The sequence below is a fragment of the Lutzomyia longipalpis genome, chromosome 2, assembly GCF_024334085.1.
Source record: "Lutzomyia longipalpis isolate SR_M1_2022 chromosome 2, ASM2433408v1".
NCBI classification, from domain to species: domain Eukaryota; kingdom Metazoa; phylum Arthropoda; class Insecta; order Diptera; family Psychodidae; genus Lutzomyia; species Lutzomyia longipalpis.
In genome coordinates, this window is record NC_074708.1 from 26,456,982 (window position 1) to 26,484,101 (window position 27,120).

Consider the following 27,120-nt stretch of genomic DNA (forward strand, 5'->3'; position numbering starts at 1 on the left):
AATTTCACTGTTTAATCGTCAATTATCCTAATTTATAGCTTCTTATCCTGATCAAATGTCTTATTTTCCTGATCAAAATTGTAGATTTTTCTGACAAAATTCAACATTTCTCTTTGAATTGGAATATTCTTCTGATAAAAACAAAATATTCCCCTGATCAAAAGCAGATTCTCCTGACCAAAAGATGGGACCCTTTAATTTCGTGTAAAATTGCTTCAAATTAAGTCTTTGTAAAGAACTTACTGAGGTATTTTATTATAATAATTGTTACACGCATAAGTCAAGAGATCGAGAGAAAATAAAACTATGAAAACTCATTTTTCTTGCCATTATGGGCAATTATTCAAGGGCGAAATTTATTATTTTCGAATTATTTTCCATTATTTTTGTCATTTTTTTTCACAAATAATTAAGATTTTTACCTTTACTTTGCCACTCATACACTTGGAGGACACGAATTTCTAACCTCAAACTTTGAGCTTAATTTTCTATGATAAAGAAAATGCTTTCCCAGATTTTATTTTGACGAACTTGTAGTATTTAAAATCGCCTACACATAGAAGTAGAATTTACCAAGAAAGGTTTGATTGATTTTAATCTATGGCGGTTTAACCCTGAAAGATTTTACTGATTAAAGTGGCCAATTCGACATTTTTAAATCGTCACAGAATAAAATTTCTTAAAAATATCGTGATAATTTCTACTTCTCTATATAGGGAAGTTCCATTACTTCAAGATCGTCGAAAGAAAATTACGAAAAACATTTTCTTTTAACCCTTTAACGTCCAACGTGAAACATAAAAACATTGAAACATGCAATCTTTTATCGCGATTTTTATTCTATGATTTTTTTTAGAGGATTTTTCTCTGTCAGAACGTCTTCTTTGGCCCCTTATGCGTAAATATGCATTTGTAACATGGAAAAACAATTACATTCATTGAAAAAATAAAATGTTTCACGTTTGGGTCAGCGTATGACCCAAAAAACCTTAAAGGGTTAAGAGAAAATTAGGGTCAAATTGAGGTTAGAAACCTCGATCCTTCAGTGTTAAAAAAGTCGAATTGGTAGCGATTACTAATTTTGCCCTCCAGTGTTTTCTCTAATCTTTTAATTTACGAGAAAAATTTAATTATTTTTTCTGATTCTTTGAAATAAAAAATATCTATCTTTGAAACTTTCAATTTAATTCATTTCACTCCATTTTACAAAATTAATTAGATTCAAAATTCTTTTTTTTTTTAAGAATAAATCCTCAACTCCTTCATAAAAAGTGAGCCAGATAAATCCCCCTGGAAATCTTTTCATTTCAAATAAGAATCTCTTTGGAAGTACAAAAGATTTAGCCTTACCTCATTGCGTTTCCGGCTTTCTTCTGCGAAATTGCCCAAAAATTCTCATCAATCCACTTCAAACAGCAATCATCGAACGCGCAATGAGAAGAAATTGTTTTTTCTTTCCTCTCTACCTTTTGTACCTCCACTTTGCTGGCCAGCAGCAATTTGACCTCCTCTAGGCGAAAGACGAAGAAAAAAGTCAAAGAGAGAGAAAAGAAATTCCGCCGTCACTTTCATCGGCGAATGGTGCGCGGAAAATAGGTCAGAGATTCACATTGCATGCCCGCTTATTTTATTCTTTTTTGATGAATTTACTGGGAGGGGAGTGAAATGCGATTTTAAGTGGAACACGGATGGAGGCTCCTAGCGATCCCTCTAGGACATTTTATTGATCACGGCGAGCTGCAGGGAGTGGATTTGGTTGGACCACTTTTCCATGGCGTAGTATCGCGTGGGACAGGCGGTCTCCTGATCCAGTTCCAGCACCTGATTCACCTGATCAATCCTCCCGCGGATGGCATTGTCCAGGATGCACGAGACAAGCAGACTCTCCACCTCGGCGGGCTCAATGTTCAGCTCGTTGGAGATGAAGGGAATGGCGATACGCGTGTAGGGTCGGATGAGCTTAATGAGGACCTGGGTACGGATGTTCCGGAGGAGATCCTCAATGTGCTCCCGGATGAAGGGATCATCCATGATGTTGTTGCGATTATTCCGGAGAATTGACTCGAATTCATTGATGTCGTTATTTTGGTAGGAAACCACGAGATTCGTCATGGCTAGAATTTCCGGATCATTCTTGTACGGTTTGGCTTCCTGGGAGTCAAAGGGATTTATCCCGGACTTCATCAGCATGTTGGCCAGCACCAAATACTTCAGGCACGTCGTTCGGCGCGGCGATCCGGATTCATCGTAATTCTTGAAGGCCTCAAAGAAGTCCGTGTGTGCCTTTTCGAACTCCCCCTCGCGCAGGTGCATCTTCCCACCACATTCCCGGATCACGCCCATAATGAGTGGATGTGGGATTGCGGATTTAATGTGGAGACTCTGCTCATAGAGCGCCTTCAGCTTCTTGTTGTTCTTCTGCACGGTGTACATTTGAATTTCGAGCGCATAAATTTCCAGCAATTGTGTGCCCTTCTTAAGATCATCCTCCCCATCATCCGTCTGACAGGACTGGTGCAGCTGCTTGAGGATCTTCTGGAGCTTCGTGAAGTCATTGCGATCGAAATAGAGCTTCCCCAGTTTGGTGTTTGTCTTAAACCACAGCCTGTCATTCTTGGCATCCTTGAGCGCATCCAACGTTGTCTCGTAGAAGTTCTGCAGCAACTCCATATTCTTCGACGTGGAAATGTAGTCCAGAATGGAGTTGATGGACTTTTCCGAATGATTCCGCGTCACGGCGCTCTTGATGTACGTGAGAAGTTGCTTATAGCGCGTCATCATCTCCCCATACTTGCCCAGCTTGAAGTTAATCTTTATCATCTGCTTCAGTGCCTTGAAACCCCATTCACCCTTCTCTCCATTCTCTAAATCCAAAACTTTCTGGAAGGATGCCAGAGCCGCTTCCGGTTCATCCTCTTTCAGTGCTTTACTGTTGTAGTATTGATTCTCCAAATCCACATCGGGTTCCGAATTGCTATCTTCTGAATATTCCTGCAAAGAAAAAGCCCCAATATTGTTAAAAAAAAAAAAAAAACTCCCGGAATGTTCAGAAGCAACATAACCTAAAACTTTGTGAAAATGTGAGAATTCTCTGAAAATTTGCATTCTCTACGTACCAATCCATAATCCTCCTCATCCTCGCACATAAAATCATCGTCCACGTCAGACATTTCACTGGGATTTACGCTATTTCCTGCGGAAAATGCAATTTGAAAAGTTCTACGGGAAAACAAACAAAAATTTTTCGTGAAGTTCTGGAAACCTTTCAAGAGTTATTCTGTCAAATGGAAACCTTTCAATGTAAACGTCAAGTGCAAAAAGAAAATATTTTTCTTTGAGTTTTCTTCGATTTTATTGGGAAAAAATGTCCGTGGATAAGGATTTGGAGACTAAAGTTAGGAAAAGTAAGTGGATAAACTAATCCTCTATCTTATCTATTAGACATCAATTTAATAAAGTTAAAAATTAATGAGAAATTGAGGAAAATTGAGAGTTTGTTTTGAGAAACAGGGCTATGCACAAAATTTGTAAATAAACTTTTTGAATTAAAAGTTCGTTAAAATATCCTTCTAAGGACACTAAAATTAACAATTTTAATTCATTTATTAATTCTAATCCTTTATTCTTATTATTAATCTCTTTCCAGCTAGCGAGAAAATATCAGAAAACATGCACATTGTGGCGAATGAACCAAGTCTGGCATTTTTTCGTATCCAGGAGCACGTCCGGAAGGTCCTCCCGTTGATTGTGGACCGCAGAAGTGAGGTAGTTCAGTTGCAGCAGGACCTACAGGGTCACTGCTACGACATGGAGTATGCAATTGGGGCGATAAAGTCCATTGAGGCGTCTGAGCAGAGTTTCCAGAACATTCACGAACTCCTCAAGAATGCCATCTTCCTGAAGCAGCAGCTAAAGTACGAGGAAACGAGGAGAACGAAGAAGGAGCCCAGTAATAGTTCAGTCTACAAGAGACTCTCTGCGCACATCACACTGGAACTACCGGATTTACCGGATATTTCAGGAGTTGTCCGGGAGACGACCAATCGGGTGGAGAATATGATGTCCCACGCAAGGAATTCCTCATCTTCAGCTGCTGTGCCCACAAATGGAGCCACATAGCTGCAGAGATCTCACACAACGTTGCATTAATCGTGAGATTTAGGTAGTTTTATTGAATCAATCTGAAAAAGATTAAAGAAGCGGAAGATTTGTCCGGGAATCCCTTCCTGGACAGATGATTTAATTTATTTGTGATTTATTTTTAATTAAGTTAACTGTGAAAGCTAATAAAATTGATTTTTTTAATGGATAAATTGATTTTTAATTATTTTATTAAATCAGGAAAAAAATTCCAAAGGGGCAATTCATTTCACAAAATGAATGTCTTTTTTATTCGGAATATTTAAAAATTCTCTTTTCATTAAAAAACGTAAATTATTCTACAATAAATCGTACTTTTTTATTAAAAACTAAACTAAATATTTACAAAGAATTAATTTTTGGGACATTTCTGGGATTCTCTACTGAATCTCATCGAATAATCGCCTCTCCCGGTTCCTCCGGAGTCTTCGTTTCTCCTCACGCACCATGTAGAAGCCAGCCGCCACGAGGGCGAGAAGAATGAATATGGAAGCTCCAATAATAATTGGCACTGATGATTGCCCCTTCTTCAGGTGAATGCTGAATCCAGCCTCAACTGGACCATCCAGTGAAGATCGCAGCATTATGCGCTCATTGGGATGACAGAAAGCTCGTCGTCTTCGGTAGTAACGAACAATTCTCTGTCCTGCAAAAGATCCCGGAGTAGCGCAACGGAGCTCAGTGAGGTAGTGCTGATGCTCTGGATTCTTGTAGAGGAAATTCAATATTTCTTCCAGCATCCATTGAGCACTGCACGAGCAATCCAAGGGGTTGTCCTGAAGATCAATCCCATCAACGAGTTTTGACCAATCTGTGAGGTTTTCAGGGATTTTTGAGATGTTATTCCCACTCAAATCGAGCTGGAAGATATTGATAAAAATAATTTTAATCAATAATTTTTAAATCTTCAGAGATTTTTTTTGAGAAATTGATTTTCCAAAAAATGAAGAAAGAATTAAATCTTAATATATAAAGCTGAAAAGTCTGTCTGTCTGTCTGTCTGTTTGTCTGTGGCACATGAACTCCTCCGAAACCGCTGGGCCGATCTTGATGAAATTTGGTATGGGGGTAGAGGGGGTCAATACGAGTTACAAGCGCTATATGGGATTCCGCCCCAACCCCCCTTTATAGCGCCCCCACAGAAAAACTGATTTTTTTCCCATTTTCTACCTGCGAAGGGTCAGATAACGGGATTTTTTTATTTTTAGAATTTCTCGGGGTACCGTATTATTCATCCCCCTACTAATATACGCGGGGGGTTTTATAGCTTAAAATGGTGATTGCTCACACGTGATTGGGGGCTCGTGTTAACTAGTAAGAATATAAAAATAATAATAAAAAAAATATTTTTGTCTCAATTAAATTAAATTTTGAGTGTAAAATCTTTTCAATTTATTTATTATTCTAACGATTCTAACGATTATTTAAAAAAATCATTCCTTCTGACATGACAAAAATTTTCCTTCAATGTCAATTTTGACAGCATTTCAAAACACATCATGTCCAGTAAATGAATAACCGTCGTGATTTTTTTTTCTTTACATTTAGCGAAGAAAACAACACAAAATCTTATCAGTTTGAGACGAAAAAAAAATCACAAATGAGCATCTTATCAAGCTAAATCGAGCAAAATGAGGATGTTGGTTGAAGAAAAAAAATGTTGTGACGTTGATATGAGGTCACATGCTGCTCTTACCTTACAGAGATCAACTCCCTGAAATGCCTGCTCGTGAATGTCCGTGAGGAGGGGGCACCGGGAGATGGAAATGGAGACACAGGTGCGGTTTTCCTGAGGGATCCTGCCACGGACAGCTGAGAGAGCTTTTGCATCGAGCGCTCTGATGTTGGGCATATTGCTTAGGGAGAGATTGGCGACGGTGATTTGGTCGACAAAGAGGATTGTCTCGATGGGATTGTGGTCGAGGATGAGGATGTGCAGGGCGGGGGTTCTGATTGACATTCCCTGGGGCACAGAGGTCAATTGGTTGAAGCTCAAATCCAGCACAGTCAACTCGGGCAGGGCTACGTGGTCTGGGAGGAATTCAATGAGATTGTCTGAGGCATTGAGAAAGGTTAACTTTGACGATGCATCTGCAGCTGTGAAGAGCTCAATGAGGCGATTATTTTCCACGTGAATCTCCTTAATGGCTTCCGGGAGTTGCGTGAGTGGCCACCTCCGCAGTCCATTAGCACGTGCACGGAAAATCTCCACTGAATCCGGGAGATGTAGGTGCAGGTCCTCAATGGTATTCTCTGAAAGATCCACCCAGCGCAGATTCTTCATATTCTTAAATGCCTTCTGATTCACATTCCCAATCTTATTCCGCGAAACGTCCAGCTGCTCTCTGCAATGGAAACCACATCATACACTCAACGTACTCTCGCAATTATTAATCGTTCCCGGATTTCCTGGTGAGCAAATTTTCACAAAATGCACACGATTAATTATTTTGTGAATTATTTCAACGATAGCGAATTTATGGGCAATACGGGGGCGCCCACGTGGGCAAATCTGCTCCATGGGAAATCCTAGTTAATTTATAATCTCTTCCTCCTTCAGAGTGGAGCTTTGTGTGTGGGAGCTTTCGAGGAAAACATCCTCAATTCCCGGAAAACTTTTGCTCATGGAGTTTGGCGATGCAACACACGAAAAAAAAATAAAGTCAATCATAACGCGTCCAGTTATAAGAGTTGGTGTCCCACAACGTGTAGAAGTTTGTTTATGCGTTGTAGTGCGATTTGTGAGCAGAATTAGTAGGCAAAGTTGATTTTTTTTGTGAAATTCAGCAATTTGATGGATAAAAATGGTCATATCTCTGGTTCTATAAGACTTACAGAAATTTATTGACCAGTTTTGGAAAGGTCTTGAAATAAACTATAATCTGACATATATTTCGATACATTTCAAGGTGACCCCTAAAACACAAAATGGCGGCTATTTGTTTTACTGAAACAGTTTTTGGCATTTTTTGCCCTAAAAAAGAATGGTTTTACAGGGTTCTAGTGTTCTAGAAAGTTGTAGGGAATTGCAAAACCTTTAATTTGATACCAAGTTCAGAAAAATCGGACAAGCCGTTCAAGAGATATGGCTATTAGAACTTTTTAAATTCAAGAATTTTTCAAATGGCTATATCTTCTAAACGGCGACATAGATTTTCTTCATTTTTGGACTGGTGCAAGATTATTAGTCCTGCTACAACATATCAAAATTTAAAAGATTTGCCTAATGGGGATTCGGAGATATTGCCCCTTAAAGTTAGGCAATTTTTGTTTTTGATTTTAGCGCCTCTTGCGGATGTTTTTGGAACTTGGAATGTTCTAGACAGTTGTAGAGCTTCTTGAAACCTTTCATTTGATACCAAGATGGTCAAAATCGGTCAAGCCGTTCTCGAGTTACATCGAAAAAACACTTTTTGCTTTGTGCCGCCATATTTGCTAAACTGCTTGACCGATTTTCAAGTATGAATTATCGATAAAAATGTCTCACTGAGCTGTACAACATACTAAAATTTCAGACCTCTAGCTGTAAGGGAAGTGGTTGATGGTAGTTCAAAATGCCGGACGGCGGCCATCTTGGATTTTGAAAATGCGAAAAAATGAAATTTTACACCCACATTTCTATAGAAAACTTCAAACCGGAAGTCTCTATCTCCTACCATTCTCGAGTTATAAGACAAAGTATGGACCACCGGCAGGCCGGCCGGATCAAAAATTTTCCACCACCATTTTTGGAATGTGGGATGTCTGAAACGTGCTCATATCAAGTTTGAGCCCGATCTGAGGTGGTCGGAAAATCCGACGATTACAATACTTGGTGTTGGCCACGAAGTGGAACACCAACTAATTCGGGTCATGAGTTTCATGGGGTTGTGAGAATTTTCCCCCAGAAATTATGAATGAAATTTCACTGGAAATGCACCACCACACGGAATCCTCTCTCACATTTTGACTTTCCCCAACAACGTGGGAGTTGGGTGAAAAGTTCTCATGAACATCATTGCAGAGAAATCCACCCACATCCCCACCAAAAATTCCCGCGAAAAATTTTTTCTCACAGTAATAGATTCCTCCAGAATGAGCATTCAATTTAATTCGAGCTTTTAGTAGCTTCTGCATTTTTAATTTATTCAACGATTCGGTTGAAAGTTTCCATTTCAGCGCGGGGAGTTATGTGTGGAAGAAAAATTAAAATTTCCACCCACACATGATGAACAAATAGAACAAATAAAATGGGGATTTAATTAAAACTAACCGCAGACCTTGTATAAATTGCAATTTAGGGATGTTTTAGTGCAATAGAAAAAAGCAGTTTGCTCATAGATTAGGAAATTAAAACATTTTATTCCATTTTAAATGGACTGAAAACATTTAAAATGGCTTTTAGAGAGATAATAAATGAAGTAATTTAAATATTTTTTATGCGTTCATTTTTCTCTGTATTTTCCGGGTGTTTCCCAGGTAATTTATTAAAGATTTTGTACATAAAGTTGATGCAGAAGACTTTGTTAAAGCTCTAGTAAAGTATGATCTATTATTGCGTACATAAAATAGAATAAAGCTTTCAGTTTTTTTGGTTTCTTAAAAGCTTTCAATCAAAATCATTAAAATATTTTTCATTTAACCCTTTAACGTCCAACGTGAAACATAAAAACATTGAAACATGCGCTATTTTATCGCGATTTTTATTCTATGATTTTTTTTAGAGGACTTTTCTCACTCAGAACGTCTTGTTTGACCCCTTATGCATCAATTTGATGCATTTGTAGCATAGAAAAATAATTACGTTCATAAATAATTGAAAAAATAAAATGTTTCACGTTTGGGTCAGCGTATGACCCAAAAAACCTTAAAGGGTTAAATGTAAATTCAGGATTCTTTTTTAATATTTTTAATTCTTCGTGAATTCTAGAGTAAAAAATCTAGAATATATGCGAAAAGCTAAAAAAAAAGTCAATCTGTGACAGAAGATAAATTGACAGATGTTCCTATGATGACATTTAAATTAAAATTCAAATTGCAAATTCAAATTTAGAATCCTTTTGTAAAATTTTAAATTCCATTTATAGATAGTAAAAAAAATCTAGAATATTAGAAAGGCTCGAATATTTCATTCATGACACGAGATAAATTGACAGATGTTCCTGTGATGACATTTAAATTTAAATTCAAATGTTAAAATCAAATTCAAATGCTAATCCGTTAGTTTTTTCATTACTATGCGTTTTCACCGCCATAAATCCTAATGTAAAGTGCACAGGGAGGTGGTTGATGTGGAATTTGCAACATATCCCCCATCGTAGCACATAAACCATCCCTGACGTCATCTTAAGCCCCGAATGAGGTCCATTAGGGGGAGATAAAACTAATATGGAGCGCATTTTGTTGACACACTGCAGCAATTCTGACGCTGAATGAGGGATGTGTGCATGGGATGGCATTTAGTGTAGCACTCGCATGATACTTACAATTTATCAAAGTCTGCAAAAGTTTTCCCCGTTATGACTGCAAAATTATTCTTGGACAGATTTAACTCCTTTATGCTCAGCGTTCGGTTCCTTGTGCCCTCGTCACTGTCTTGGCTGTCACCGTCGAGGTCCTCAATATCAAATATTAAATTGCCCTCGAGATTTAGCACCTCCACACTCGTGAGTGAAGCCAGGAGCTCAGTGGAGATTTTACGAAGTTGATTGTGGCTGAGATCCAACGTACGAAGTTGCTGGAAGTACTCAAAGACGGTGGTGTCGATATCCTCGAGGGAATTGTGGGAGAGATTGAGGTGTTTCACCTGCGATGAGGTGCGAATGAAGGCTTTGGGAATTTTGGTGAGTTGATTGCTGGCCAGGGAAATTTTTTCCAGATTCTTGAAGAACTGCAACGGCTCTGGGGTGAACATTGTGATGGCATTGTTGTCGAAATTGAGGCCAACCACATTGGCGTCCCCAGTTAATCTACGAGGGGAAAAATGACGGTTAAAACGATATCACGGCCTTATCAGAAAATCGCGCGTCTTCATTGATAAAACCAACCGAACGAATCATCAATGCAGACGAAATGATTAATAAATTCTTTCCAAGAAATTCATGATAATATATTTTATTACTTTGGCAAGAAAGTCAATCCTAAATGATTGAAATGCGCCTCAATCTTCTTCGCCGATGGCCATGCAATGTTATCCAGTTCAATTGTCCGATTTCCTGATGTTCCATTGCAGAAGATCCGAAGAAAATCTTCATTCTTCTCGCACTTACAGACACTGCACAAATCACAATTAACTGCAGTAATTGCGAATGATATGCACAGAAGGCACAAAAGCAGCAATTTATTCATTTTAATAAATAACTACCGCGTTGGAAATTCACACAGAGCTTCCACACTCTGATTTATCAAACGAACACCTTCGAACTGAGAGCTTCGAAGCAGCGCGATGCGATTTCCCACATTCGCCTCATAGTACATAAATAAAATTACAAAAAAATACGAATAAAAAGCTACGATAGATAAAAACACCGTGTGCCAGTCAATGCGCAAAACTGATAAGATATACCTCCCATATCGGGAAGGCTTCTCCACGGGCACAAACTAAAATCAAACACTTGGGTGCATTGATTACAATCTGCGTGCGTTCAACTTTATGTTCGATCACAGAAACTCCCTCCAACAGGCAAAGAAAATTCACAAAGTCTCTAAAAGTAAAGAAATCCCGTGCAATTGAGTTGATGATTGTTGCTCAAATGATTTACAGAGTCAACCTCATTGCAAGATAAATTTTTATTCAAATTCCATCAACAAGTTTCTAACACAGTGTTAGAAGTCTGTACAGTCTACGAGGGAGACAACAAGGCCAAGAGCAGAGCATAGCTAAACGCAAAACATGAGAGCATGGTGAGAATTTGCCGGTTAAATATTTTTCAGATACGTAAAGCTCAAGGGGCTTGTTATTACAGAATGAGGGCTCAATTTTTAGGTCTAAATATTACTTTTTAATTTAAATTTTGATTGAAACAGCTCTTAAAAATTATTAAGAAGTGAATAATTTAGAGAAGAAATTCGTAAAGCCAAAATTTGAAAAAAGAATCCAGGATTATTAATGTTTACGTCTTGACAAATGGTGGCAGCGGTGGGATGACAGGTAATAGGTTCTTTCTTTTCAGTGCTTGAAAAATAATTTAATCAAAAAGTAGAACTAAAGTCCAGTTATTACCTAGTCCTATACAAACGTCCTATAGGACTATGCAATTCCTAGACCAGTGGCATAGCCAGGGGAGAGTTTTGAGAGTCAAAGCGCCCACCTAAAGCCAAATTAACTCGAGAATAGATTGTCCAAAAAATTCAAATTTGCAAAATATCTAATCAAGGCTAGTTAAGCTCATCTTCTTTACCCAAAAAACCAAATTAGACATTCGTGGGATGATGCTTTCTGGGCCAAAAAAACTATCATGCATAAAAAACTTAGGTCATGCATCTAAAACTAAATATCATGCATAAAATTTTCAATCCCAAACTCAAAATAATTCCCCTCGAAATTTTGTTCTGGCTACGCCCTGACCTGGACTGTGGTAGAACTTTTTTTTCTTAAAATTTTTATTGCTTTTCTTTAAAAAAATTAGGACCATTCATTTTCTCAATAACAAACCCCTTGTAGTAATTAAATTGTGTAATACTCTTTTCATTGACTGAAAATCAATTAACCATATGCTCACCTTTTCTGCTACATTTCCTTAAACTTCCCCGCACTCTGAAATATTCTAAAAGCTCTCTTAAAAAAATAACAACAAACAATTAATTTGAAAGGCAAAAGAAAAACAATTCGTTTCTTTTAATGAATTTATCAATTTATTAAATTTCTTTCTTCATTCTCAAATAACATTTTACAAACATTTTCAAAACACAAAATATTCTTCCATCCTCAAATTGCATTATTGATGTGACTTGTTCAGAAATTATATGTAGTATCCTTTTTTATATAACACCATAATAATTTTATTGCTGGATGTATTCAGCATTATGTAGTTTTTTTCCTCGTAATGTTTCACAATAAACTTTTTGCACTGCATTAGGTTGTGTGTGTGTCGTAGTTTTTTTTTATTTTATTTTCAAGTGTAAGTTCTCAACAAAATTGGTGTCGTTCAGTGCATTGAGTTTTTCTCTCTCTCTGGAGGGGAGACTCAAACAACAGAAAACATCAACAGAAAATTGCTCCTCATTACAAAGGGCAATTAAATTTTTTTTCGCTCATACTCTATACCTCATTTATTCAACAAAAATATCACCTAAATTCTCTCCGTGTGGGGTAAAATCGTGTAACATCATTTTGAAAGCAATTTTTTGACTTTTTTCTGCTGCTCTTGCAATTTTTCTTCTTTTTTATGTTTAAATATGTAAATGTAAATGTATGTAACAATAAATTCAATCATGAACACTTTCAACTTTTTTTTCTTTATTACGTGTTATACTTTTTTTTTTAATAAACTTGTCTTTTCTTTTTATTACAATTTATTTTAGATATATTTGCTTTACTCTTTTCTTGGCAATGTACATGAGCCAATATTTTTTTGGTTTTAATTTAATCGTCATCATCCCCTTTTTTAATAAATATTTTTTTTTATTTAAATATAAGATTTTTATTCAATTCACTGATTATTCATTTTTTTTTTGTTTATTTTCATCGTTTTGTAAACTCTCAAGGTATGTTAGCGAAGGTAATTTATTTTTTTTTCTTTCGTTTTTTAATTATATACGGGAAAAAGATGAAAAAGGTGATTAAATGTGTAAAATGTGTGTGAAAAGTTTTTGGTGTAAAGTTCATTAAGTTTAGAGGTGATTATTGAATTTATAGTTATGGGTTTTTCTTTTTTTCTTCATTATTTAAGGTGAAAGAGGAGGTTTTTAAGCATTTATTTTTCTATGTTTTCTTTATCTTTTATTAAAATTCATATACTTTTCAATAAAAAGTGAAGAAACCTTAATTCGGGTTCAGTTATTTCGTAAATATGGTTTATCATAAAATTTCCAAATACAGTGGATTTTTTCTTCATTTAAACCTTCTTTTCTTCAGTTTTCATTTTAAGGGAAACTAAAAAAATAAATCTACCGTCAAATTCGTTGTTGCAACTCAATGTCATTCCAACTCGTTTTTCTCAGTGTTTATATAGTATAGTTTTTGTTTTTGTTTTAGTAATAGCTATTTAGTTTTAGGAATTGTTTAGTAATGTTATTGCATTGAATATTTGATAGTCCATTAATTTGCTTTTTGAACAAAAGAATTTGATCCAAATTATTTGCTTAATTGTTTTTAATAAATAATTTTTCTAATTTGGATTTTAAAAAATATTCAATAATTTATTTTTTGGGGTTCTGAATAACGACAGAATAGCTCATGTTGGAAAGTTTGGATGCAGAATATCATAACTGAGAAAAATTAACTCTTTGCCGAGAAAATCATATTTCTATATTACTAAAAATAAGTAATAGGGAGGTTCTAACAATCAATTTAAATTAAAAAAATTAAGACCAAATATTTCTATTATTGAACTTTTAAATTTTCAAAAAAATAAGACAAACATCAAAAAGAAAATCTCCTAAATACGAAAATGGATTAAATGTCTCGAAACAAGCGTGAGAACCCCGTAAAATTGAAAAGAGGAAAAATTGAAAACTAATAAATTAATTACTTATTATTTTGATGTTAATCATTGCAGGAAGACCGTAGTATATATTTTCATAGGATTTCGGTAATATTTTTTATAGAAAATGTTAGTACAGCCACCTAAATACGGGTTTTCTCTCCTTTTTTTGACAAATTTAATAATACGGTGTAAATATTAAGATGTGTGTATAATATTTTTATAAATATATTCTTAGGATATTGAAGTAAATTTACAGTATCTTTCGCCTTTTTTTTCCTTTAAGTCCTTATGTTTATCATTCCTCTACCTTAATCAATTTATTTTTCTCTCTTCTTTAAAATATTTTTTTTAACTAAGATTAGTGTTAGTTTCTACTTATTAAGTAATTCATCTCATCTTTATTTAATAATTTTTTTACAGGAGTTTAATCTACGATTTATATGTTTTTTTTTAATTTTTATTTTATGATATTTTTTTACTTTTAATTTTATGATATTTTAAATTACTTACATTTTATTTATATTTTGTTTTTATGTTAGTTTTTTTAATTCATTGATACTGTAAACTTCATTCAATATGTTTGTTCTTAATTTAAAAAGTTTCTTTATTTTTTTCAAATTGCTGGATACTTGCGGTGATGTTGTTTTTTTTTCAAGAAGGTGTTTTCAGTGTGTTAAGTTTTTTTTTTTAAGATTTGAGTTGTTTTTGAGGGTTTTGTCATTAATATTTTGCAACAAAAATCCGTCAATGGTGATGAAAAGAAGCTCTCGGTGAAAAGATCATGCAATGAAGATTTTGTTTTGTTGTATAAATTAAAATTTTGTGTTAGTTTTTCTTCTTAATTATTGTTTTTTGTGTTTTCTGACATTTTTTTTTAATTATTATTTTTTTTCATCTAATCAAATCAACAAGTTTCGCCATTATTCATTGTTTTAACAATTAATTTTTAATGCATCTTCTTTTTTTTTCATTTCACCATTATAAAAAGTCATATCACAGCATTTACGTGACGTAACAATATGATTTATTTGCTAAATTTCACTTCATTTTCTTTTTTTTTTTCATTTGTATAATATATGAATAATCGTTTTCTCTCTCTATGTCTTGTTTCATTTGACTTTTTTATCTCATTTTTTTTTCATCATCACTATAAAATATTACGCTATCACTAGATTTGTAGTGTTTACACTATTATTGGTATATTTCATTCATTATTGTATCATTTATTTCACTTTGCATCTCAATTTTTTCATTAAAATTTATTTTTTGAATTTAGCTTTTTCTCACTTTTTATCGTGTTATGTGCGTCGGGTGTGTTTTTATTAATTTTTATGTTTTATTACTTTCAATATTTTTCTCTGTATGTTTGATATACATAGCAAATGCACTTTTCATCATTGAATGTATTTTATTTAAACACGGTTCAGTTGAGCATCATTTTGATGCATTTTTTTATCCCATTTTATGGCGTTTTATTTCACTTTCCGGCTCATCTGCCGAGTTAAATTCCCGAAATTTTGTTATAAACTTTCAATTTTGATGTCTATATCACGTGGATTTATGTACCTATGTATCTTCAATCATTCTTCATTTTTTTGAACATGACTTTATTTGCATTTATTGCTCATGTCGAGAAAAAATCAGCCATATTTAGTTTTCTTTTTAATGAAAATTAAGAAATTTCTTTCTAAAGGTATTCAAGCATATACAAAATTGAAATTATTTTTAATTCAGGGGGGATGTATAAAAGGTTTAATTCTTTAAGAATTTTATATGAAGAAAGGATGTTATGCATATTATATGGGACAATAAATAAAATAAAAATAAAACTTTGGCAACAAATTTTATTAACTTTTGAAAACACAGAAAGCTTAAGAATTGGGGTGAAAAATTAGAAAATGATTTTCTGATTTTTTCATCGTTTAGAATTCTTTTGGTTTTAAGAACCAAGAGAACCAATAAAACTAAGAAGAAAAAAATACTTGGTGTTAACCACGAACTAGAACACCAAATAATTTCTTTTTAGAAAAGTAAAGAATAAGATTCTATAAATTAAAAAATATATAGTATATATATTAAAAGAAAGCTTCTATTCATCTAGAATTGTTAATTTTATGTTTTTTCTTTACTTCAGTTTTTAGATATTTGTGATAAAATAGTAAAATATTTTCTATATATTACCTTTATCACTAAAAAAAACTATACTACCCCCGTTTTGAAAGCTTTTCAATTGTTCTAAAAAATTGAAATTCAATTTAGTGATGATTTTTGTAATTTATACAATAATTCCCCCACGCAAACTAATCTCCGTATTCGCAATCTAGTAAATTTTGAAAAATTCTTATTGAGTCTGTTAACAAGCCGCTATTTATCGAAAAAGTTCCTTTACAAACTATATTTTGCTTAAGGTACAAAACTCGCTATGATTATGCTCTTTGTTTTTTTTCAACCTTAGAAATTGGTATCAATCCAATTTATTTAAATTCATTTAAAATATTTTCCTAATTTTATTTATTTAAAGTGATATTTTTTCTCCTTTTCTTTTCCCTCAGAGACTGCCTATAAATATGTTTTCCTAGTTCCTTTCTTACTTTTATTGTTTTTGCGATCTAATTGTTTTTTTTTCTCATAAGTTGCTTCATCCATCTGTTATTGTTTTTTCTTTTTAATTTTAATATTTTTCTTTTGAGTTTTACGTTGTTTTCTTTTATGTGATTGTAGCTTGTTTTTCATAACTACATCACGAGCTTTATTTTTTTAAGTGAGATTTCTTTCGTTTAATTTCTTTTAGAGATTCGTTTTAGCGGCATTACCCATTCCGTTGAGCATTTAATTGCCTCGTTTGTTACATAATTTTTTCATTTTCTTTTTTTTAATATGAAAAACAACCTTTTTACTATGAGCTGTGATATATATTTTCCTCCTAAAGATCTTTTACCAAATAAGCCATCGTTATTTATGAGCACTAAACTCACGTTATTACTTCTTCAGTATAATTTTTAGTATAATTCTAATTTCAATGGCACATTGTGATAATAGAAAGTTTCCTCACACTACGTTTCCTTTATTTATAAGATTTTCCTTTCATTTAATATTGCAAATTTATTATATATGGAAATATTTGGATATATCGATTTAGTTTTAGATAGTAAATTTTATTAATGAAATATGTCTCTGAAATTGTCTTTTTGTTGTTTTCTTTCTTGTCAAATTGGTATGAGTCATGTACATAAGTCATGGTATTTAAATATGTTGAAAATTATAGTTTCAGTTTAAGTTTTTTGATTAAATTATTTTGAATTTTTTTTAGTGTTTAGAAAATTATGTTTTAATTTAATTCTTTCTTTAATTTATTCAGTCCTTCAGTCATCGTCATGTTCTTTTTTCTTTGTCAACTGAGAAAATGTAATTTATCATCCTATTATCTTTATTTTCTTATTGATATCATCGCAGTAAATTTTTCAGTGTTATTCTTTTTTTATTAAATTTATTTTTCACATTAATTTTCTGTATCAAAACACGCGGGATTTTTTTTGCATAAAACTCCATCGTCCATACACGCGGTGTGAAATGTCTTAGGGTGTTAGGGAAAGCAATATAAGAATTGATCTAATAATATTTTTGTATGGTTACGATACAAGGAAATGGGGTGCCGAAAATAGGACAGCTAGTGTAGCAATAATGGTAAATAACGTGAAAATTATAAGGCACAATCGGTCAACTACCATTGCAGCAAATTTCCAGTCTTTGGTTATGTCCGTGTTTTCATCTTCTTTGCGAAGCTGTAATTTAATTTTGCAAAATTAAGCACTTTTCAGTATATAGGGGTAACTGGGGTAAAATGGTGAATTTGAAAAAAAAGAAAAATTAATATCTCAAGAAGCAGTGGGAGCTAATCTGTCTAATTTTGTCAGTAGTTGCACTTCATACCCCTGCATAAGCCTAGAAAGTTTCATAATAATTGATCCAATATTTTGGCTTTTATTTGAAAAACAAATTTTTCGAACCTCAAAGTTACTCTGACCACTCAACTACAAATTCAGTTTTGGCGAAATTCTCTGCAATATTTTTGATCCAAATGCATTTTTAGACAGAGTAACTATTGCTAAACACGAATCTAATCTGAATTTTCCGAAAAAATTTTCCGAGTTTTCCCGAAAAACACTGATAGTAAAAAGTACCGCTTGGGGCAAAATGGTGAATTTGGTGTTTTTTTAAAATAACTTTTTAAATTTTTGAAAGAATAATTTCCCTTAATTAGTATAACTATTATATACAATTTGGGATGTTTAATCACTTACTATTACTAATTTTTATAAACTAAAAAAATAAAAAAGGCAATTTCTTAAATTTAACGTTTTTTTAATTTTTTGTATTTTTTTTATTAAAAAAAAGTTTTAATTAGTACACAAATCTCTCATTCTCAATAGATATTATAGTGCCTTGCTAAAAAAATTTCATTAAATTAAGATTAGCGAACAAAAAACGCAATTAACCGTTTTACCCCAGGATTTTTGGAACAGGCAAATTTGGAAGGGTTTGGAAAATGGCCTGAAAAAGCATTTTCCCATTGAGATAGAGAAAAATCGTCTGAGACAAAGTTGTAGCCCGGAAAATTTCCTATAAGATAGTTCTCAAGGGAAATCTCAAATATTTCCATGGAACTCAGGAAAAATTATCTCCCAAAAATTCACCGAATTACCCCAGTTTCCCCTATCAATTTTATTTTCATCATAAATTCTAAAGTTCCTTTTAAAAAAAAAGCTTTTTTTTTGGAGCTTTCTCTTTTGACAAATTTTCCTCTTGACTGTCAAAAAACAAAATTTGATGATTAAAATCAAATCGAAGGAAATTCGGAAGCATTTTCCCTAAATCGTTTTTCTTACTCCCCCCCTCCCCACACCGTATGAAGAATGTGAGTAAGAGAGAAGACATTGGGAAACCCTCAAGCTCCAATACCTCCAAACGGAGGGAGAGCAAGAAAGGATTGATGAACGAATCAAAATGGAAGTCACAAAAGGAAATTAGGTCGTTACATTGCGATGTATAGGAGAGACGAATCTCCTTCAGGGGCCTTTGTTCCTCCATATAATGTGTGCATCTCTTCCCAAAAATGCGCCTCTCAATCATCCATCGTTACCATACCCCGAATCATTTTCAATTTTGCATGACTTTCGGCGGAAAGAGCGCATTTGCGAGAGAAAATGCGGAATAATTGAAATGCGATTTTAAGGCGAAAGCAGAGGAGAAAATTTATCTCTTCGCCCACATCCTAAAAGGATCATCAATCTTGAGATTTCACCCTCAAGGGCTTAAACTATGTGTATGCAACGCGGTGTAAGGATATTGGCGTAATGCGCAATGGAACTGACACTGAAAACACATTCAATGAAAGCTCTTCAAAAGCTCATTTCATTTAATATATTTTCTGAGCCTTGTGGAGCTGTCGAAAAGTCACTTTGTGTAACACTATGATGAAATTTTCATGAAATCTACTGGATTAAAATTAATTTTCAATAATGTTTTCAGATTTATTCAGAAGTGTTTTAAGCTTATTTAGGATCTAAAAGGATATTTAATGATTGACAGAAATGAAGAAATTTAGAAATAAGTTTAGTACTTCTCCTGAATTCTAAACTTTTTAATAAATTCTTTAGAATTTTTTAACGAAAGAACTTACAAACTTGAAATTTCCCAACAAACTTTAATTAAATTTCAAGAACCAAAAACAACAAATTTATTAAAAAATTCTCTTCAAAAAAAAATCTCAACAAAATATAAAAATCTGACAGAATGAAATTTTAGTTGACAAAATAGAACAACTTGGTAAGAATTTCTTAGCAAAAAAATCTCTTGACATATGTATTAAAAGAATTTCCTGGCAATAAAATAATTTTCAACTCATAATAAAAGTATTTTTATGGTTGAACGAAAGAATTTGCTGACAGCAAAGTTTACATTCCTCACCCAGAGATAAAATCTATTTTAGAAGCTTAAAAGGTTTTTCAAAATATTATCTTTGAGGCAGAATTGTGGGGAGATTTTCTATCTAGGAAATTCCGAGTAAAAAAGAACCTACAATTTCTATTGTCTCTCCATTATGTATATTGCACACATACATAATGTGTGATGTTGGAATATTTGGTGCAGTGTAGATGGAAGAGAGATTGTAGTCTTGTCAGATAGGGCATATAATTTATGGAATGCGCATATGCAAAAATTGAATTTCTTATAATTTTATATGCATGATAGTCCATTTGGCAATTATATTAGTTGCTATATGTTAAAATTCAATCCACTAAATGCTATCACTTGCTTAATTAAGCAAACATTTTGTAATTGAATTTCAACTCAAATCCAATATCTTTTTGGACGTTTTCAAACATTGTGAGCTTTTTGTATGAATTTATGTGAAATTCTTTGGATTAAAAGCTTCCCCCGGTTTGATTGAATCCATCAAGTTTTGAGTAGTTTTGCTTTATTTTCGTGCATTTTGAGCTTAAATATTTGGGTATATGTAGGACAACATGGGGGTTGTTTATTCGTTGTGACAAATCTTCATGATGGTACTGCTATATACATAAGTACTTACTTGATCTGTAATCCACCGAAGCTCTTTGAGAATTAGTGCCAATTCATATTCAGCAGATGAGCTTAGGCATGTGTGTGATATTGTTTCGTGCATTCTGGCATCAGAGACAGGTCCAACGCTTCCATCATCCCCCTGCCTGACTCCAGCCAAGAAAGGAAGACGTGCAAAATGGGTTAAAAATATGTTTAGTGTCATGATGTTGGTATAAAAGACATTTAGGGTGTCTTTATATGCTGACGCGTGGTTAGTTTGAAGAATTTTACAAAGAAAAAAGAAAAATTCACCTAAAAACAGTTCGATAGTATGTGGGGTTGTGGGGGAGTGTTCCACTCGTGCAACGATGATTACAACGAAAATCATCATCAATATCAAGCACATTCGCAAGCAGGGATTTTGATGATCTGTAAGATATAGGCAGCATAATTTTCAGTGACAAAATAACAAACATTTAGACACTTTGCAAGGATTATTTTGTACATCATTGAGAAGCTCTTAACGTGACACCTCTTACCGCTCTTTTAGTTCAACATTCTGTATCTGTTGCTTCTCTTTGTGTGCCCCACTAATTGTTGGACACGCAAAGGTACCATCCTCTCCGGGGCGACTCATGCGAAGAATACAAGGCAACCAGTACAAGAAAACCACACGAATCTGTCGCGAAAAGGAGAGAGAAAAAAGTTCGCCCAATTAAAAAGTTTAGCTCCATCCTAATTTCAATACAATTTTTTTTGGTTCTAAAATAAACTTTTAAAAAAGCTCAAGCTCACTCTTACCCATTCAGACATTTCGTGAGTATCTGCATTCCTATGGTGGTAATTCAAAATTAAAATTGTTGACACAACCGACGACGCTACCATAAACATAATGCAATTGAAGTATGTTCCTGTGTGGGCGGAGGTGGGGAGAGAAAAGAGATACGTGTATTATACATGAATGTTTGCGACACATAAAAAGAAGCTCAAGGGAGAGGAGAGAGAAAAAAATATACATTCGCTTTTTCAGCTATAAATATTGAAAGAACATTTTCCACACAATTTATCGTCCTCAAACTTCATGAATAATAATTTTTCCTGCGCACCCATTGCTGCACAAGCTAAAGAATATTCTTCGTTGTACCCTGTTGAGGGACGAAGAAGCAAACAAACTGCCGCGTGGGTGTAACTTGTCACTCTACTTAGAGCTTTTCATCTCCCGGCAATTCGTCTAATTCGTGAATTTATACAACGATTATGGGATGAGGATTGTGCAATCAATCGCTCCAATTTACCATGAAAATGCTCTTGTGGAAAAATTACCATTCACCAGTGACTTCTCTACTGTACAAAGACGTGTTGTTTATGTTAGTAATTTTGTTTAGCATCATTGTCATGATTTAGTTTTATTTAAATCAATTCATTTTTTAAATAATTTCGTACGAGAAGCTAGAGTAGAACTCAGAATATAAATCTTAGAATTTTCTATTTGAAGAGAAAAGACAAAGTAAAATTCTAAAAGCAGTTTAAGAAAAATCTTGATTTTTCACTCAAAGGTTAATTCATAAGAAAACTTTTTGGGTTTCTCAAGAAATGGAAAGAATGCTAGAAAATGGAAATCCTTCTGATTTCTCAGTTTTTAGATTAAGCTTTTAATGTTTTTCCAAGAGATGCTCACAGTATTGTTGTGTTTAAAGTTGGTTTTTCCATCTTTTCCTCATTTTTTGTGACATAGTGCTAGATACTTGTTTATGTAAGTTCTTTGTTGCGCTTGAGAAAGAGATTTTATAAATAATTTTGTATCTTTGCGAGCTTGACCTTTAATTTACATTTGTATTTCAATAGAGCCTGAAGAAGACAATTAAATATATTGCCGAAACGTCGCTAGTGAACAGAAGAAGTGGTGCATAGTTTTTCTGGCTGCTTTTCCGAGTTTCCCCAAAAAAAAACTTGAAGGAGATCTTAATTTCTCAAAACTGAACGAAATGCATTTGCTTCTTTCTCTATAATTTTATTTTTCAAAAAAGAAAAAATTCAATCATTTTCTAAGAAAAAAATTTGATTTCAGAGTTGAGAAAAGCTCCCCGTTTTATTATTATCTTACAAAGATTCTCCCATTTTTCTCCCAAGATAAAATTGCTTGTCTTGTGAATTTGAGAAGTCACTGATTACACCACTTGAGAGTGATATTTTTCACTGTATGAGAAATAAATAATTCAGAATTTATCAGTATTCAGTATGAACTATTAATAATTCACACAGATGATAAAAATACGTCATAGAGGGAATATTTTGTTGATCATAGAACCACACCGATAACATACAAGTTTATTTTGAATTTTTGGGAATAATCTATCAAAAACATTTCACTATAAAACCCATCCTCTGTGAAATGCGAAAGTTCGGGTAGCGGATTAAAATTTTGTGGGGCGTACTGTGGCTTTTTGCCTATGTATTTCCGGTACATTCTATGTATACCTTTGTACTATCGCTTCCCGAGCTTTTACTAATAGATTACCTTTTGGGGGTATTTGACTAGATTAAGATATCACATGGTGGGTTTTCCATGCGGGGTGTATGGGGGGAAGTTTTGTGCAGGATGTTGTTGAATTTTTCCACTTTGTGGTTCTTCTGGTCGATTTATTTTGCTTAGATGGCTACCCCAACTTGTGCTCAATTGGACCATCCTTTTATACCTCTATCCACTGCCTCTATCTGTGTACTCATTGCTATTTAAGATACCAACATACCGGATAGAGGTATCAGATTAATTGGCAATTAGGCTTTTAAAATGAATATTCTTCTATTGATCCCTGAAAAGAGGGATTCCTCCGTCCAATTTAGCTATCAAATTACCTCCGTTCAGATTAATTTTCTTCTATTGCGTCTAAATTGAAATTAAACTCCTCCTGTGATTTATTTTTAGGATGAAATATCGTACACAAGGTGCGGATTTTGACTTACCTAGAAGAGGCACAGCATCTGAAGTGGCTGGCATTGTTTCAGCCACCATGTTGAGGAAGACGGTTAGTGACAAAAGAATTGTTACCCCTGTGGAGGGAAGAAGAATTAGGAAATTTAAATTAATTATTGCTATTTAATTTTCCACAAAAATTATTTTCTTTTCCCCCATATTATAGAGTTAATTATCCTTTATTAATGGAAGGAATTCTCTATTGAAGGTAATATTTTTTAATACAAAAAGCTTAAAAAATTAAATCAGTTCAAGGTTCAACGGATAAATCATAAAGTTTTTAATTATTCTCTAGTGGCTAAAGATAATACATCTTACCAAGCGAGAGTTTTTCACCGGAATCTGGTGGCAGTGTAAATCCCAATAGTGCCATCGATGCAATCAGTACACATGGCACGATTAAGTTAAAAAAATAGTACAAGGTTTTCCGTCGGATTAGTATGGCAAATGTAATATCGATATATGGTTCGGGGCAGCAATTGTAGTAAATTTCATTACGTTTCCCGGGGACACCTAAATCATGATGAAGAAAAAGAAGAAAAAAAAGGGCGCCAAATCAAATGGGTTAAAGAGTTTCCAAAAAAAAAGGTGGAGAATTGGATGATAATTTGAACTTAATTGCCTTACCTAGCAACTCCCATTCACCATTTGTTATAAAACTACTGATATCTCCACCCGCTTCATCCTGGAGCTGAAGATCAAGCTGGAAAAAAAAGTGGGTGACAATTTTTTATTGTGTCTGTTAGCTTTTAGTTGCAGTGTGTTGTTAATTGGTCAGAGATTGGACAATGATAGGGGGAGTGAAAAAGCATTTTCAATGTGCATATAAATTGGAAAATGGCTTTTTCGCCGAATATTTTCTCCACACTCCTATTGGGAGGACATTTCCACCGAATAAAAAACGGCAAAATCAGGATTCACAGGCTCCGTTTTTTCCTCCATTATAAAATCAATGATTATTTGCATCAAGTTCTATATGTATATTGTATTGCTTGCTAACGCATTCACTTCTCATCAACTAATTTACATACAATATAATGCATCGTTTCAATGTCTGGAAATTTTTTCTCTCTCCGCCTTTGCTTCCTTCCGTGCGAAATTATATATACGAGGCAACCATTATATGCTAAGTAGAATTTAAAAGACTAAATATTGCATATAATGCAAAAAAGGGGAAGAATCTTAAAGGGGAAATGGGAAGTTTAGCCAATAAAGCGCACAAATGAAATTTATATCTGTCAGCAATATCCTGAACTCCTTATTGCATCTGAAAGCAACATGAATATTGTGCAAGTGAATGATGTTCTTTCTATGCAAATGATGCCATGTATTTACAACACTTTGACCGCAGTTCATTTCGTCCCACTCGCACCCAAAAGGGCGAGTAATTTATAAATTAAAAGAGGCACAAACACACGCTCTTCGTCTGCCAAATAAATTGGGTTCTGTTCCAAATTTAAACTTTTCTTGATGCTTCTTGTGTGGAAAGTCTTGTGATGGTTTGAAGCATATACAACACGCTGTGATTTCCTAACTAGAGAGAACTTTGCCCCGTATATAATTATACTTTAGCCAGCAAATGCGGAGATTTCGTAAATTTCCCATAATGCTTCTCGTGCGATAAGGAGAGTTTAATTTTATTAAACACATCGCCACACTTTAAGTCTTCACCCCCAAAAGCCCTCATTGTATTGGGACTAAAACCAAAATACAAATTCTCAATGGAACAGGGTTCCACGCAGGAATGTCTCTCTGTATTTGTTGAATGGAATTGAATGATTTTTGGGAAGGTTCTTGAAGAAATAAATAATTAAAAGAATTAAAGAAAAATTTTATTAAATGAAAGCTAATAAATAATTTTTAATAAACGTTCAATTTTAAAATGTTTTATTTCTTTTCTTAAGTTGGTTAAGATCAGGCTTTAAAGACATATTCCGCCTCAATTCAGTCTAGTATGATCTTAAAACTTTATAGCTTTCAAAAAAGTTAGGCTTAGCGTAAAAACATTAGGATAGGTACCCTAGAAAAACTAAGGACTAGCTCAGAAAACATAATCGTTACTTGAGAAACATAGGCCTAGTTCATAAAATTTTAGTTTAACTTAAGAAAAACTCAGACCAAGGTAAAAAGAAAGTTAGACCAAGCTAATTGACTTAAGCCTAGCTTAACAACTTTGGGCTGACCTTAAAAAACTTTGGGCTTAGCTCAAAAAATATAATCCTCATTTGAGAAACATAGGCCTACATAACAATTAGGTTTAGCCTGAAAAATCAGACTATTTTTAAAGTTTTAAGCCTAGCTTTAAAACTTTGGGCTGACTTAAAAACACAGGGGATTTCGCACAAACACGGGACCTAAAAATATGTATATCTATTTAATTTTCCAGCATTTCCTTTGCTCATATTTTTAACGACTTAAAAGTACTTTAAGGGAAAAGACATTGGAAACGGTATGGAAGAAAAAATTCTCCTTTTACTTCCTCCTTGACTCTTAATATAGTTTTATGCAAGCAATTCCCTATCTAGGGCAAGAGTATTCTTTGGGGACTTTTCCTAAGAATTAGGAGCCATTGCCATATGTTCCTTTATTTTATGGTAACTCCTTATTCTCAATTAGAATGCACTCCCAAATTTATTGCTGCACCAAATTGGATAAAACCAGAATTGTGGACACACCAATTTGGTCATAAGGTGATTCTAATTAATTCCAATTAAATTGCACAACTTATGCAACAAGACAGGCTGGGATTCTCAAATTGGTTCTTGTTGATTTTATTAATGACTTTCAATTTTTCATGGAAAGAAAACCAGACTTTTGGTGTGAATACAACACAAACTCTATGGAGCTGTGAGAGAGAAAATTCAAAATTTAGTTTGTGGACGATGCAGTGGTGATAAAGCTTGTCTTGCACATTTCTCTTTGTATGCGGGGGTGGTGGAGGTCGATGGAAAAATAGCATTTAAGATTTTTATCCAGGTTAATTTGCACGTAGTGTCGTCTTTGGGGAAAATTAAGGGTGAGCCTGGCGTGTGAAAAATTCGTCATTAGCAAATGTTGTTGAGCAATTATGGGAGAGAGCACTTTAAAGATATTCCGGGGCTTGTGCTTGTTTTAGTGGAAATTTCAAAAATATGGTTTTCCCACCAGATTATGTTTTATATGTCGCGATAAAGCATGTACAACATGGGTTTGCCCGGGGGTGCACGCGGGGGTTTGTATGTGAATTTGACCCAGAGTGTATCACAACAATAATAGTACATTTGGGAGGTTTGTTGCTACATGCAAATAACTACACATATATATGATAATTTATATATAATACCGAGTGGGTGGTTTGCGAGAATTTTCACAGAAGCACCAAGGAAAATCTCTCGCAAACAGTGAGAGCATTGCAAATGCCAGACAGTGGCATACCAATGCATTTATGTGGCAAAATGTTGACAAAGAACTTTCCTTACATAAAAGCATCCGCCTCTACGGCCGCCGTGTTGGCTGACTATTTTTTTCCTCCATACCTCCATGTGGTTGGGTGTTTTCTTGTGTGCCATGGAGGAGAATGGAATATCGAGAGGCATTCTCACGTCGATGCTGAAGAAGGATTTTTCGTGCATTGTACGTTCAACGGGGGGTTTAGAAAGGGAAGAAAAACGACGGCTACGGGTGGAAAACCCAGAGAATTATCATAAGTTAAATTTTCTTTTTATATAGAAAACCAAACAATGCTAAGAAAAAAATTCACCCAACATCCTTCCAGACGCGCAGAGGGTGTATCATTGAAAGTTTTCCATGCCCACCCTCTCGTCAAGAGGCATGACA

General features: G+C 34.0%; 4 protein-coding genes across 8 annotated transcripts in view; 1 reads left to right on the forward strand and 3 right to left on the reverse strand.

Annotated features, from left to right (window-relative positions):
- Positions 1 to 1,604: 1,604 nt before the first annotated feature.
- Positions 1,605 to 3,282, reverse strand: LOC129789901 (COP9 signalosome complex subunit 2). The gene is made up of 2 exons (XM_055827026.1): positions 3,117 to 3,282; positions 1,605 to 2,991 (listed from the first exon to the last, which is right to left on the reverse strand). Exons 1-2 carry the CDS (start codon positions 3,168 to 3,170, stop codon positions 1,711 to 1,713), a joined length of 1,335 nt encoding a protein of 444 aa, XP_055683001.1. The 5' UTR covers positions 3,171 to 3,282; the 3' UTR covers positions 1,605 to 1,710.
- Positions 3,283 to 3,306: 24 nt separating this feature from the next.
- LOC129789969 (BLOC-1-related complex subunit 8 homolog) lies at positions 3,307 to 4,325 on the forward strand. The gene is made up of 2 exons (XM_055827118.1): positions 3,307 to 3,404; positions 3,647 to 4,325. The coding sequence occupies exons 1-2, from the start codon at positions 3,365 to 3,367 to the stop codon at positions 4,117 to 4,119; spliced, it is 513 nt and encodes a 170-aa protein (XP_055683093.1). The 5' UTR covers positions 3,307 to 3,364; the 3' UTR covers positions 4,120 to 4,325.
- A 109-nt stretch (positions 4,326 to 4,434) lies between these two features.
- Positions 4,435 to 10,868, reverse strand: LOC129789870 (protein artichoke-like). Its single transcript, XM_055826964.1, has 4 exons — positions 10,241 to 10,868; positions 9,606 to 10,088; positions 5,837 to 6,485; positions 4,435 to 5,000 (listed from the first exon to the last, which is right to left on the reverse strand). The coding sequence occupies exons 1-4, from the start codon at positions 10,465 to 10,467 to the stop codon at positions 4,521 to 4,523; spliced, it is 1,839 nt and encodes a 612-aa protein (XP_055682939.1). The 5' UTR covers positions 10,468 to 10,868; the 3' UTR covers positions 4,435 to 4,520.
- A 2,317-nt stretch (positions 10,869 to 13,185) lies between these two features.
- LOC129789886 (neuronal acetylcholine receptor subunit alpha-7-like) overlaps positions 13,186 to 27,120 on the reverse strand; it is a 43,486-nt gene continuing 29,551 nt past the window's right edge. For all 5 annotated transcript variants that reach the window (XM_055827004.1, XM_055827001.1, XM_055827003.1 and 2 more), the window contains 8 exons: positions 23,932 to 24,007; positions 23,623 to 23,817; positions 23,295 to 23,381; positions 21,132 to 21,241; positions 20,870 to 21,009; positions 20,643 to 20,759; positions 20,359 to 20,494; positions 13,186 to 17,548 (listed from right to left, as the gene is read on the reverse strand). In XM_055827004.1, the coding sequence (XP_055682979.1) occupies positions 17,396 to 17,548; positions 20,359 to 20,494; positions 20,643 to 20,759; positions 20,870 to 21,009; positions 21,132 to 21,241; positions 23,295 to 23,381; positions 23,623 to 23,817; positions 23,932 to 24,007 (1,014 nt within the window). In that variant the 3' untranslated portion in view covers positions 13,186 to 17,395. The remainder of the gene's footprint in view (positions 17,549 to 20,358; positions 20,495 to 20,642; positions 20,760 to 20,869; positions 21,010 to 21,131; positions 21,242 to 23,294; positions 23,382 to 23,622; positions 23,818 to 23,931; positions 24,008 to 27,120) is intronic.

What these genes read in the sequence shown, in the direction of transcription:
- LOC129789870 (XM_055826964.1), bottom strand. Translation starts at nt 10,467, where the DNA reads ATGAATAAATTGCTGCTTTTGTGCCTTCTGTGCATATCATTCGCAATT. An exon ending in GGATTGACTTTCTTGCCAAA is followed by an intron (nt 10,089 to 10,240) that starts GTAATAAAATAT and finishes TTCCCCTCGTAG; the next exon opens with ATTAACTGGGGACGCCAATG. An exon ending in AGGGAGTTGATCTCTGTAAG is followed by an intron (nt 5,001 to 5,836) that starts GTAAGAGCAGCA and finishes AATATCTTCCAG; the next exon opens with CTCGATTTGAGTGGGAATAA.
- LOC129789969 (XM_055827118.1), top strand. Translation starts at nt 3,365, where the DNA reads ATGTCCGTGGATAAGGATTTGGAGACTAAAGTTAGGAAAA. An exon ending in GGAGACTAAAGTTAGGAAAA is followed by an intron (nt 3,405 to 3,646) that starts GTAAGTGGATAA and finishes ATCTCTTTCCAG; the next exon opens with CTAGCGAGAAAATATCAGAA.
- LOC129789901 (XM_055827026.1), bottom strand. Translation starts at nt 3,170, where the DNA reads ATGTCTGACGTGGACGATGATTTTATGTGCGAGGATGAGGAGGATTAT. An exon ending in ATGAGGAGGATTATGGATTG is followed by an intron (nt 2,992 to 3,116) that starts GTACGTAGAGAA and finishes TTTTCTTTGCAG; the next exon opens with GAATATTCAGAAGATAGCAA.